We start from the raw sequence: 14,260 nt of genomic DNA, 5'->3' as shown, positions 1-14,260 counted from the left end.
ACATTATGCATTTATCATTTGACATTTATCATTTTACATTTATCATTTAGCATTACATATGTAGCAATTAGCATTAAGTATTTGGCATTTAGCAATAAGTAATTGGCACTTAGCATTGGATATTTTTTATTTAGCATTTGGCAATTAGCATATGGCTCACCTGCCTTCCATTGGTCTGGCTGCGTAATGATTTACAGAGACATACTAGTATTGCCACACTTTACTGCCTTACCAAGAATGCGCCACAACGTCCCAAACCTTTTATCCAAAATATGTCTGTTTTAGCAAGATAAATACCCTTTGAATTTATTTATGCGTTTTTTTTCATATTGATTAAATACCACCTTAAGTATCCATTAAGATTATTTACATGTGCGTTCTACACCATTGTATCATTTATCGCTCTACTAATATGCGTTCGTTTTTCTTTTGCCATTATCGCATGAAATATCATTTAAAACAATAGATGTGACACTCAACATATAACAGCTGCTTAAATATTGCCATCATAATATCAAAGATGATTTACTCAAAAACAGAAAAGTTACTTTCAACCTACGTAAAACTGCACGAAAACATTTTATCTTCAATAGGGTTTAACCCTATTTCTCAAGAACATAATTTCTCATAAAGGCACCTCTGAGGAGCGAATACCTCCCCACAAAGACAATATTTTCTTTCTCATTTGAAGAAATTCATAGTAAAGCAACAACTTTTGTACAACAAATACGCTTCCGTCTTCCAAGTGGTGTTCGCTCTAGAAGTTGCATTGTGATACGGTGTAATGAAAAATATTGTGATGATTGATTGGGTTTAACTCTATTTTTTTCAACTGCATTTTATATACATACGATGTTCAGTTAGCAATTACCACAGTGTTACTGGATTCCTTACCAGAATCTTACGTGTATAGAAATACATGTATAGCAGCTACTGTACATCTAATTCTTATATTCTCTGCAAGTGACTGAAAGAAGTTCACCGCATGAATCAGAGGTGGATGACAAATGACATGATACTGTCAGTATAATTCACCATGTAGAGAGGATCTCGACCTTCAACTTCACGATTTTAAGTACTTTGTTTTTTCCTGTTTAGCAAAGTAGATGACACTATAACAATTGGACATATTTTCCATAAATTTAATCCCAGGATGTTAACTTAAAACTTCCTGATTTTAAGTGTTTTTTCTCGCTGAGCTCAGCAGATGGTTAAGTAGATGACAAACATGTAACAATGAAACAATGAAACATAATCATCATTTTTTTTCAATTTATTTAAAACGGATAAGGCACTCTTTCTTTTGTTACGTTTTCTTTTACACAAGTGTGAAAAAATAGTTCACACTTGAAGAAGCTTGTACGCCTTTTAAAGTAAGAAATGAAAATATTGTTTCTGGAGTTCATGCGAAATGAACGACAGGACATGATCGGAAAATTAACTAGCGCACTTCATGGTTTTGCCCAACATATTTTATTGTTCCGAAAACAGTATTTCTTATTTCTTGCATTTAAATGATATTTCCTGACGATTTGTCATTTCTTGATGGAATGCAACATATTTCGTTTAATAGGCATACACAATTATGGCTAATGCCTTCTCACAAATTAGACAGAAAAAACTACACAGAACACGGATTAAAACTGTACAAATCTCGATAATTTTATCGTTCTAACTCTCATGTTTATACAGCGAAACTTAGTACTACTAAGCGAGGTTTGTATTACTCTGATCATATTAAAGGAGACTGAATGCAAACGTAATAGAGTCATGCAGCAACTACTTTCAATAATAAGTTAATTTATTTATTTATTTGGGTTTTACGGCGCACCAACACAGTATAGGTTATATTGCGCCAAACAGGACTACAAGTTTTAGTTTCACGTCTCATCTACATTGAAATAATCAATAATAAGTGGTCAATATTTGTCACTGGGTGAAATAGCAGATACGTTCAGTATTTCATCATTGATTTAGTAATTAAAACATCAGCAGCATACTCTTTATAACAGTTGTTATCACATAGCTTTTATTTTATTGATTTAAGAAATCCAGGTATGATTATTGAACATTGTATCAATAATTAACAGTTGAGATGTTCATGGAGCATTACTGAAGCGCCTTATCAGTTCTATTGATATTAAGCCACTATTTAAATGTTGACTTCTACTATCGTTCTAATTGAACACGGTGCATTTCCGTTTTGAGAACAAAAATGTATGTAAAATGGTTTTCCACAGATTGTAGATAAACCATTTATAGAAAAAGTTTCCATACAAGTATAAAATATCGAACGTTCTAATCAAACGCTTCTTTTTAATATACACAAGCTCGGTAAGTTTGTTCATCTAAGAACGTGATTCATTTTCCAACTTCGTTTCTAAATATTGTAAGAAACTGTCATTCTAACAACCTCACTTGTCTTCAGTCATTTTTATAAGTACTAAATTTCTACAAATCTTTCAACATCACTTGCCGATTGTCTGTCTCTATGTATCTACTTATAACGACCTTCCTTATTTCAGCACTAATATGAGGATATTCTAACACAAATTTGTCATGGCTTATTTCACAACAATCGTTTCTTAGAGGCTCATTTTACTGTTCCAGAAAGGCATGTTGAAATTGTACAAGTTGTAACGTCAGGTCCTTCACAATCTAGGATACAACCTCGATTGTTAGCAAAGGCGCAAATGCAATCGTAATCATGTACATACTTTGACTGTATCCTGTCTAACTAGCACGTTTCATCACTACCAGCTAACATTTTGTATTAATTTTACTATTAAACTTATAAAAGCTACTGAGACAGTATGTATTATAGGGTATAACTTTGTCATAGGTTAGGAAATACCTCCACTGTACGAGTTCGGTAAGATTACGCGTAGTGTAAACCTCAAAATCTGCAATTCTAATCCGGGATCTTTTGGTTATGAATTCGAATGGAAAATATTCAAAGAAAAAATTACGAATGTAAATTACTATCGAGTTATCCATTGGCATATTTACATACATAATATCCTTGTTATCTGTGTCATTATTTCCAACTATATAATTAATCACAGAGGTCATAGACCACCAATTGCTCTTTCTCCTCCATCGAAACAAGTCAAGCGTAATATTTCCATAACTTGCAATTAAGCTGTTCATTTTAAATCCTTGCTGTCTAGTAACCTCATCGGCAGCTTTGAGTACTTTATCATAATCAGTCTCAAGGTAACCAATATCAGCGTCATGATCCCACGGAATGACGTCACAATATCTGTAAGCCCCAAGCGCTGTTCCATAATCCACCCAGTAAGTAACATTATATCTCTCCAGAGATAAAGTCACGGTTTTTATCAAAATACGCAATTTGTTATTTTTCTCCTCGGAGATATCACAAGTGGAAACTTTATTCTTATTTATTCGAATTAACACTGTGAAATTCAATCCGACCAGTGTTAGTAAAACGAGTTTTAGGCGAGTTTGCCGGCCACAAAAAATCCAAGTACATCTCCATTTGTATACATTATGATTGCAGAGCTTAGATTGTATATAATCTAACATAGTTGTAATAGAAAAGAAGTCCAAGATTATCTCGTCTGTCAACACAAGCCAGTTTTTAATTCACTTCCATAAACGCATCGTTATCCAAGTCTTATAAAATGTAACCACATTAAGCACATACTTTGGCACTTAACTACTGGTATCCTACACAAATGATCTTCCTCAATTTCAACACCATTATAAAAAAAAACAAACTCATTTCCCTGCAATACTGCGAATTGTTATGTGTATATAACGACGAGAAATGTGAACTAAAGTGTGGGTTGCGGGTTTATCAATTTTCCAATATAAAGTAAATAAACTTGAAATACGTGTATAAAACGATTCAGCTTTTTCTGAAATTGTTTTTCGTTCCGTTATCTGATATCTATAAATGAAATATTCAATTTCCACGTGCAAATTGATCAATTCTCCTAACCCATCGAAATATTATTAGTAACATATAGCAAATTCTTTTAAACGAGTCAAATTAACTGTAACAAGTACGGTGCATTTAATTCATCAAGCTGATACTTATTGGTGTGTTCCTTGTGACTACAGTTCACACCCTATAAACGACTGTAGCCCCCCTCTTCCTCTTGCGAGTGATCAAAACAATAAACAGACACGCGAAAGGTAAGAATCGTCTTCAAATTCATTATTTTGCTTTACACTGTATGTGTATTAAAGTTTAACGATAAGTCTAACATAAATATGTGTATATGGCGATATAATAGATGAAACTGACAGGTAATGATTACAAAATGTTGACTGATCACACTCATTGCATGAAAATTCACTCGACCAAGTCACGAAACTGATGAATATCAGGCCAAATTGATTTGTAATCCAATTATCCATGATGCTTTCTGTAATATGTATGCATACTCCATAAATATATGTAAATAAAATGTTTCGTATTTATTGCGTTTCTGAATGAAATTGATTTTTATCTAGTTTGTGTAAAAACACTAACTGTATGCCGACTTGCCAATTTTGATATTTGATCTGAACGCGTATTTGTGAGTGATACTGTATTCCGTCTTGCGAGTACAGCAGGCGATTTATGTCCTTTAAAGGCGTAAATGAAATTTAAAAAAAATGCATACACAATTGTCTCTTTTGATCAGTCGTCATGTTTATAATGTCATTTAATGTCGAACCCCTCGTGCGATGATTGTACTAATCCATTGGGGGTGGGGATGGAGTGTCTGTGGCTCTCTATCCTACTTAATTAAATAATTAATTGAATGTTTCAGCGTTGTTTACATGCAAGTATTCAGTGTTGGTTTTACACACATATGTCACAAACTGATATACGGGCCTCATGTATCTGTAGTGTAAATACAGGTATTGCATCATCTTTTTGTAAATTTTTGAGTTACTGAGGTAAATGTCAGATTTTACGCAATAAATACCTCTCATGTTTTTCTGTATTTCATAACTTAAATTTCCATGTAAATTTTATTAAATTTGGTTCAGTAACAAGAAAGTTGGTATTTTATAAACTTCAGTAATTTATGTTTTTATCCCCAAAACCACTTTAACGGGGCTTAAATTGTAAATTTCAATCCGCGCCAAAGTAGTCATATTTCCCGGCTATATCGTGATTCCCGTAAAAATGCAAATAGTCAGAGTACACGCATAAGCCGTGAGTCCCATGAAATTTAGTATTTGGCGGGACATTACCCTACAAATAGATTGGACTAGATTGCCTAGTGCACACCACTTTCGACATTAGACGAATTTACATCAAATTGATATTATATTCATGCTAGCTTTTGTATTACGTTTATTTCGCATTGCATCATATTAATTTGTGATTGTAGATAATAGCTGCAGTTTATCATTTCCTTATCTATAATTTTTCATCATAAGCTTTTCATATCTTTTCCATACTTTAACTTTAGACTTGGTTAGTAATTTTAGAAATAATGGAAGTAATAAGTGACTGTGACGTATTTTAATCACGTGACGTATGAACTTAGTAGCACATATATTTTGTATAAGTAGCACGTATTATTTATGGGAGCCTACGGAGGTATGGTGTACCCAAAGGAGCAGTTTTATGCCCTTACTTATTTGTTTTGCTATGGTGCTTACCATATGTTATATATTTTAGCTTCTTCCACCAGACGACTTTTACCTGGTGATGCTGTCACGACCCGGAAGTACAATACCCGAGGTTCATTTGTCTTCACTCGCCTAGATGTGATTTTCCCAGCGCAGAGCTTTTGTCCCATGGTTGTGTCGTAAACCGCAAAGACGATGATTTTTGTGATCCACTGAAGTCAGCTCAGGGATGCAATCACCTACCATCATAGGGGGCCAAAACAAAGTCAACGTATTCACGGTTTAAAGGGACTTTACTTGAAGATATGTTGTATTTTTGTGCTAATTAAAGTTCAAAGTTAACGGAAATATCTGTGTCAACGAACAGTCAGTGTTAGAACTTCATAAAAGAGTTACTGAGCTCAGATGTTTTTCTTTTTTTCTTATAATAAGATTTTGTTTTCACTTTTCATTTATTCATTGTAAATAATCATTTTCTGTAAATAAATTTGTAAATATTGTAATGGGTGTTGATTTGTTCTGATAGTTATTGTCCCCGGTAGGTCCATCTTGTCACAACATATACTATCATAAAATACGAATTAGAAACTGAAAGTATAAACAGGATCCCTACTATTTTATGCAAGAAATTAACCGTCGATTCCCTACGGAAATCACGGTTACCTAACGATTTTAAAATAAATATGAGATGAGACAGGAGGGGACTATAGGTTGACCCCCGTCGGCCTGTCCGTCTGCAAAAAAATGATCCTCTGATTTTTAACAAAAACTACATTTTTGTATTTCACCCGCAAGTATCCTGCGAATAAACGTTTAAATAGGAAAGGATAACGAAAACATTACCGGAAAAGTCGATTAAGTCCTACTAGTAATCCAGAGTTACTTCATGGTAAACCAGTCAACATGATTAAAAGTAGTACAACTATTTTGTCCCAATTCCCCCTTCCTCAATAATAACATAAACATGTTATCAAATACCGTGCGCGAGTAGTACAGCCGTCGTGATTACTACCTGTCAAGATTTACTGCTATTTCTCAGGTTAGAAATAATTTACATTTGATAGTGATAATACGTCAGGCAATCTGTCGGATTTGACCTGGTGACCTAGTTTTTGAGCCCAGATGACCCAATATTAAACTCGTCCAAGATTCTATTGATGGTAACATTATGACCAATTTTCATTAAGATTGGACCAATAGTGTGACCTCTCAGTGTTAAGAGTCAAATTGTTGACGATGGACGAGGACGACGGACGACGGACGACGGACACAGGGTGATCACAAAAGCTCACCTTGAGCACTTCTTGCTCAGGTGAGGGAATAAACCCTCATTTTTCCCTCTAATGGCGCTTCTGCTTGTAAAATGGAACTTATTTCATTCGCAGAATGTATTTCAGTAAAATTAGACAAGTTTCGTGTTAAAGTTCGTGTGTTTATGACAAAGACAAAACTAAAATAATGATGTTTACCCTGCGACGCTGTCAAGAAAGCGATCCACAAAGAATTAGTGGATTCAGTCTGGCGCCGTTTCACTCCAAATCACCCCATTCACTGTTCATATTTTCACACCTTATTAACTGCAGTTGCGATTATATACTGGTTTCAATGGTTTGAAATTCTGGAAAGTATAGAACTGTATGCGATACATCGTCTAATTATGGTCTCATGATGGTGAACATTTGTGCCAAGTTATTTCAAAATCCCCTAATGCATAAAGAAGTTACGGCACTGACACAAAAAAAAGCAGACCATGTTTCACCTTTAAGTGTTACTTTAAAAAGAAAAAGGAAAATAATAAAATGGACATTAAGTACATATTTCCGATGTTTGTACGTAATCTTTGAGAGAGGTAGGTGTAATAGCATTGAAGTAATTGCACAATCAAATATATGAGGACACATACAAACAGACCGAACAGACAAACCGCATGTTGACTGCTATATTCCACCCTCCTTCAAACTTTGTTTGCGGGTTATAATTATGAAGAAGTACTACAGGAGCATAGGAAACGCCGATATTTTATAAAGAAGTCACTCACAAACAGGCATACAGTCTTTTTACGAAACTCGCAAGGACTTGTACAGTATTTAAGCAAGCATGCATACAATCAGGAAATAACACCGAATCTTCTTTCATTGACGGTTATAAACAAATTGGAGAATTTATCAATGACTTGATTTAATTTTACCAAACTAGTATTGTTTCTTTATCCATGAAACAGTGACATTTACAGGTAGGTCATTCTTCAAGCAAGAAAATAAGTACTTTTGACGCCGACAATTTACAATTCTGGACAAAATCGGTGATCAATCGAGTTTTTGCTATAATTCTACCTGTCATCAGACTAACACATTATATACAGAAACAAATCATGTTCAGCTTCCAATGAAATGTAAATATACATACCTTCAAAGCAAATCAGTCACTTTAAAATGTTATTTTTTAACTTTTAGCTGTCAGTTTATTGTTTTGATCACTCGCAAGAGGAAGAGGGGGCTACAGTCGTTTATAGGGTGTGCAGTTGTATATCGAATGTTTGTAACAGGGCATACTAATATTATTATTGTGTGAATTACTTACTAACTACTGACTGTCATTTTATATGAAAATTATGTGTAAATGTACTTAAAAATTATCTACTTCAAGTTCTCAAAAACTGAATAGTTTTATATTTTTCAAATACATTTTGTATGTTTACTGTCCCCAGGGAAACATTTTTTCTACGGTTCTAAACTAACATATTGTTAAAACATTTTGCTTTATTGTCATGTTGTTACCATGTTTTAACCTGACTGAAAATAAAAGTATTTGTTGTTGTTGTTGTTGTTGTAAGCCAATTGTTGAAAAGCCCGCCTGCTTAGCTCAGTAGGTAGAGCGTTGGTCTACGGATCGCGGGGTCGTGAGTTCGATCTCCGTGACGATTTGATAAAAGACATTGTGTCTGATATTCGTCCTCCACCTCTGATTCATGTGAGGAAGTTGGCAGTTACTTGCGGAGAACAGGTTTGTACTGGTACAGAATCCAGGAACGCTGGTTAGGTTAACTGTCCGCCGTTACATGACTGAAATACTGTTGAAAAACGGCGTAACACACAAAACAAACAAACAAACACAAACTATTGAAAAATGACAAAGCGAACAAAATAAAGTAAAACAAACAAACAAATAAAAAACAAACAAACACAAACTGTTGAAAAACGACAAAGCGAACAAAATAAAGTGGTTCTTCGTTCGTATGAAAATATTTTAACATCTAAACTGAACAGAACAGAACAGAACATATCTTTATTTTCACCCAGGTATCACACAGAATACAACATGGGGTATAACAAAGAAACATTTGCAAGTTCAACATTGAAATTTTCCAGTACAAGAGAGTGACTAAAAAGAAAAATGTTATTGCTACATATATACTGTATACTATAACAAACCGGAGAGTTAATTACTAAGTACTGACTGTATATGGTACAAGGGGGAGAGACAGCTATTACAGATAGTGAATCTCAGCTACGCTCTTTGGTTTTGACCTTATAACTCGAAAATAGTTCCTTTATTAATTTAGCAACAGTCATTCTAAAAATAAACCGCTATATAAACATTGTATAAGCGGCGCTTGCACAAAATAAACACGCTCCATTCATAAAATATCGTAGTACACACAAATTTCTTAAAATAGTTTCATTGATGTAGATTGTGTAAAATTTATTTATCATCAAGTAGGTTTCATAATAGTACACAGGCTGAAAATAGGACTAATTCCTAGCACGAGAAAGTTATTATTACTTGCAAAATCTGGGTAAAAAAAGAAACTTTCTCTATAATAGATATAATTATGGAAAGGAAGAAAGAACAAATATCTTCCGAGTTAATAAGGTCAAGTTACCGCTGTGATTGTCTAGCGACAAAAATTTCAAGTACATATATAGTGGTATTAGTGCTATACAAAGTAAGATGATAGAATTTACACATTTATAGTGGTATAAGTGATACAATTAGTTGAATTTTTCCATAATTATTTTTAAGAATTTACACAAGTGTTTGAGTGTAATTGTATTCTCAGATGCTAAACACAGCTTCAAAGTTAGATGTGGTGTACCACTTAGTTCTGACGCAGTTAAAAATTGTTCTCTCCGATGAGAGAAAAAATCACATTGGAGCAAATAATGTGACTCAGAACCGACTTGATTTCCACTACAGAGATCACATTTTCTGTTCTCGTATGGAATCGCTTCGTAACGCAGACGTTCAACCGGGAGTTTGAAGTTGGCCGTTCTGTATTTAAACAAGATTAGAGAATCGTTGTTATCTAATATCTTAAAGTAATTCTCGAAAGCATGGGTGTCTTTAAAACTATTATAAGTTCTACCTTTATTAGATTAGAGAAGCTGTGCAAACCAGGTCTGTTTGTATTGATCAATCAGCGTTTGTTTTACTTGTTTATGGATTGATTTACTAATTATGCTATCCTGATTCTGCCATAGGTCTGGTCTACCGACTGAGTTTATGATGCTTTTAACATGAGATGCCCATTTAAAATCTCTATTTGGTTCTTTTATCATATATTGATACAATTGAAAAGATAATTTTGAAACTTTTCCAGTAATTAAACGATTCCAAAACGAAATCATACGCGTTTTAACTATTACGGAAATAGGATATCTCCCGAGTTCGCCCATCAGCATGTACAAGGAGGTTGATTTTCGCGCCTTCGTAATTTTTCGCAGAAACTCGTTATGTACTTTTTCCAAAAGATCTAAATTTTCATAACCAAATATTTCCGATCTATAGGTAAGTATAGGGAGAACTGTGTGATCAAACAACTTTATAACTAAATCGATAGGTAGATCTGTATTATTACACTTTGTGAATAATAGATACATTGCTTAATTAGCCTGTGCGACGACATGTTTTCTGGCTTTTAAGAAAGAACCACTGCTTGAAAAAGTTACTCCTAGATAATGATAGTTATCTGTTATCTCTATATCATTATTACCTAGCTTAAAGTTAAAATTTCTAAGTTGACGTGCTCCAAAGACTACTACTTTCGTTTTGTTTAAGTTAACTTGTAAGTGCCAAGTATTACAGTATGTATTGAAGCAATCTAAGCATTTTTGTAAGTCCGTGGGTGTATTAGATAATAAAACGGTGTCATCTGCGTAGAGTAGAACTAGCAGCTTAAGCCATAGTGTAAAATCTTGTGAGTCATGTAATTCTACTCCAACAGTGCCGTTATTCATTAAATATGATTGCAAATCATTCAAATAAATAGAAAATAGTGCCGGAGATAAATTTTCTCCTTGTCGAACGCCAATTTCAGAAATGAATGGTGCCGAGACAGCACCATTATGAGCCACACATGATTTGATATTCATATACATGTTATTGACGACTCTAAAAAACTTGCCATTTACAGAGTTCTGGAGAAGCTTATGCCACAATCCAACCCTCCAGACCTTATCAAAGGCCTGCGAAAAATCCACAAAGGCACAAAAAAGTTTTTGTTTTTTCTTCCTAAGAATTTCGATTATGGTACTTAAGGCAAACAGATGGTCTGACGTGGAGTAACCCCTTCGGAAGCCAGCCTGGTTTTCATCCAAAATATTATTTTGTTCTAGGTAAGATGTTAACCTTTGATTCAGAACAGAGGTAAAGAGTTTTCCTGAGCAGCTTAAAATTGTTATTGGCCTATAATTACTTGGAAGTTTAGAGTCACCCTTATTTTTAAAAACTGGAATAATAGTGCCTTCTAACTACGAGCTTGGTATAAAACCTGAATCTAAGACGCAATTAAACAATTTCGTATAAACTGGAATGAAAAGATCTTGTGAACTTTTTATGTATTCATTAGTAATACTATCCACTGGACTTGACGCTTTACCATTGTTAAGATTTCTAATACACTTATGAATTTCGTACTCTGTTATAGGAGAATTTAGATACAAATTAGACTCTTCTGAAATGGTAATATTAATATCCAAATTATTTTCGTCGACAATCGTATTTGTGTTAATTGATTTAAAATGTTCATAAAACTCCTCGATACTAGGTGATTGGTTTTGCATCGAACGTGGCTTTAGACTATTTAAGAATTTCCAGTACTTTTTTGGATTTTTTTCGCTTAAGTTTCTCAGTCTCGCCGAATTAGCCGTTTTTTTTTCTCGTTTTATGTAAAAATCCATTGTTCTTTTATAGAGTTTGCTAGCATCACGTAAACGTATCTTGTTATTGTCGTTTTTATTCAAGTAATAGTTATCCCTAGCCTCGTGATAATTCTTTCTCGCTTTGTGGCATTTTGGACCAAACCATGACTTATTTGTAGCATCGTTTTTGAACCGAACTTTTTTGTTTTTGCATGGAAAAGTAATATGGGCTGATTCATGGAATATAGCTTTAAGTCTATCGGTTATATGTTCGATACTTTGTTGTGTATGCGGAGCGGTTTGTAATTCCTGATTTAATAAATCTAAGTGATTTCTATCAATGTTATTTACAAAATTCTCTTTTAAACTGTTGTACCATACTGGTCTAGAGCTATTTGAATAAGAACATTGCTCTTGCAGAATAGTATTTTATGCGCATTTTATTTCCCACGCGAGGGCGCTATGGCCATCATAAAACAGACAATCTGTTTCTGATACTTCAAAATTGCTAAAATACTGGAAGCAGTCCGCAGTTGAAATGACGTAATCAATCACCGATCGATTTCGAAATGTGAATTTTCCACGACCCTTATCACTAAAAAGTCTGCCGTTTAGGATAAATAAGTTATTGTTCCGACAAATTTCAATTAATCGAAAGCCGTGTGTATTTGTTCTGAGATCACATGTACATCGGTCCAATGGTACTGATAAGTTTTCAAGTACAGTAAATTTGTCAAAAAATTCCTGAGTTTCCCCATCAATGTCGAAATGCTCATTCAAAAAATTATCTGACGGTACAAAATCTTTCATTTTAGCTACCCTTGAATTTGTGTCCCCGGCCAGCTGAACAAATTTATACTCACTGCATACTTTAGTAATTTCGTTTTCAAAGTCATTCAAATCATCAGGACTGAAAAACCTAGAATTTTCAGGGGGTAGGTAAATAGAACCGAAAATCAAATCCTCATTCAAATTTGTTAAGTGCTTGTCAATGCACACCCACAATATATATTCAGAGCTGCTTTCTAAAATTTTTGTATAAGGTGCAAGATCGCTACGAACATAAACACCAATACCACCAGATTTCCTAAAATATTTCTGCTTTCTATGTTTAGACAAAAAAACAAAATTATCTATATCGACAATGTCCGTACTATCAATATGAGTTCCTGATACACAGAAAATGTCAAACGAATTCACATAACAGTAAAATCTGGATAGTTTAACCTTTTTTAAAGTCCACTAACGTTAAGACAACCAAATTTGAGACTGTTTATATTTCTTAGTTTATCATTGTCTGACCCCCGATTGGCCTATTTTCTGTAATTTTGGGGGGATGTATTTCCATGGCTTTTACTTGAGTTCACATTTGGCTGATTGTTCCACGGACGCTTAAACGGTGGATTCCTATTACTATCACTGGCACTAGTACGTACTGGCGCATGGTTCCTCGGACCTCGTCGTTTGGGTGAGCGCGATTCTGGCCGCCTTGATGGTCCACGTGCTCCCGGAGACCTCGATGCGCTACGCTCTGTAGATGCACTACTCGACTGGTCACGCACTGGTATTGTATCCTTGCGCGCACGATATTCACGTGATGACCATGGATCAAAACTGGTAAATGTGGGTTTATCAATTACTACTCTATTTTGCTGCATAGCGAGGTACCAGTTGGGGAACATGTCCGCTACCAGTTTACCATCCATTACGAGTTTTGCGGGGTATATGATACTCACACGACTTCCTGGAAATGCACCTCTCAGTTCTTTAAACTTAGGCCACAACTTGCGCCTTGCAATTTCTATTTCGGGAGGAAAGTCACGATTAATATGGAAGTTTGTTCCCTTCAACTTGTTTGCATTTGAAATAACAAATTCAGTGTCCCGCGAATCAAGAAAATACACGATTATCGGTCGGGTGGAGCCTCTTTTAAATCTCCCTAATCTATGCGCTCTTGGAATTGCTGGACACGGCGTGATGCCAAGCTCTTCTTTTAAGGTATTTCCGCAAATTGAAATTAGAAATCCATGTGAAAAATCAGAACCCTTGAAACAGCTTTCGAAATGCAAGGATACAAAACATATATGATAAAAATTGAAAATATATATCTGTAGGTAAACTTGCGAGCATGAAAGCTACGCTGAACCCTATCTCCACAGTGCTTTGGAAGAAAATGAGTGAACATTTTTGGTGCAAAATTTCGGTATCGTATGCAACCTAAATTGTTATAAAACATTTATTTTCAAATCAAAGAAATGCCAAAATAGTGCATACGAGCGTTACTTTTTCAAGAAAATGTCATTAAACATTCTAATGCGCAAAACACGTGCACAGTTTTTCTAAAATATTTCGCCGCCATGTTTTTTTCAAGGAATAAAATATATGATTGTTCTTTTACCTGAGATTCCTTACTGAAATATGTATGTCTCCTTATTCATGGTTAGAGATATCCATTTAGTATAGTTTTTCACTGTCCGATCTCCTTATTCTGTTACCGATCCTTCACATTTGAAGAATAA

The 14,260-nt window shown here is 34.5% G+C and overlaps 1 protein-coding gene across 1 annotated transcript in view; it reads right to left on the bottom strand.

The window, feature by feature from the left end:
- LOC128546166 (IgGFc-binding protein-like) overlaps positions 1-13,447 on the bottom strand; it is a 67,790-nt gene extending 54,343 nt beyond the window's left edge. The window contains exon 1 of the mRNA XM_053524793.1: positions 13,099-13,447. Within this exon, the coding sequence (XP_053380768.1) occupies positions 13,099-13,447 (349 nt within the window). The remainder of the gene's footprint in view (positions 1-13,098) is intronic.
- Between the last annotated feature and the right edge of the window lie 813 nt (positions 13,448-14,260).

Source organism: Mercenaria mercenaria, chromosome 2 (genome assembly GCF_021730395.1).
Source record: "Mercenaria mercenaria strain notata chromosome 2, MADL_Memer_1, whole genome shotgun sequence".
NCBI lineage: Eukaryota > Metazoa > Mollusca > Bivalvia > Venerida > Veneridae > Mercenaria > Mercenaria mercenaria.
Note: the sequence above shows the minus strand (reverse complement) of the source record. Positions and strands in the feature narration are given on the sequence as shown.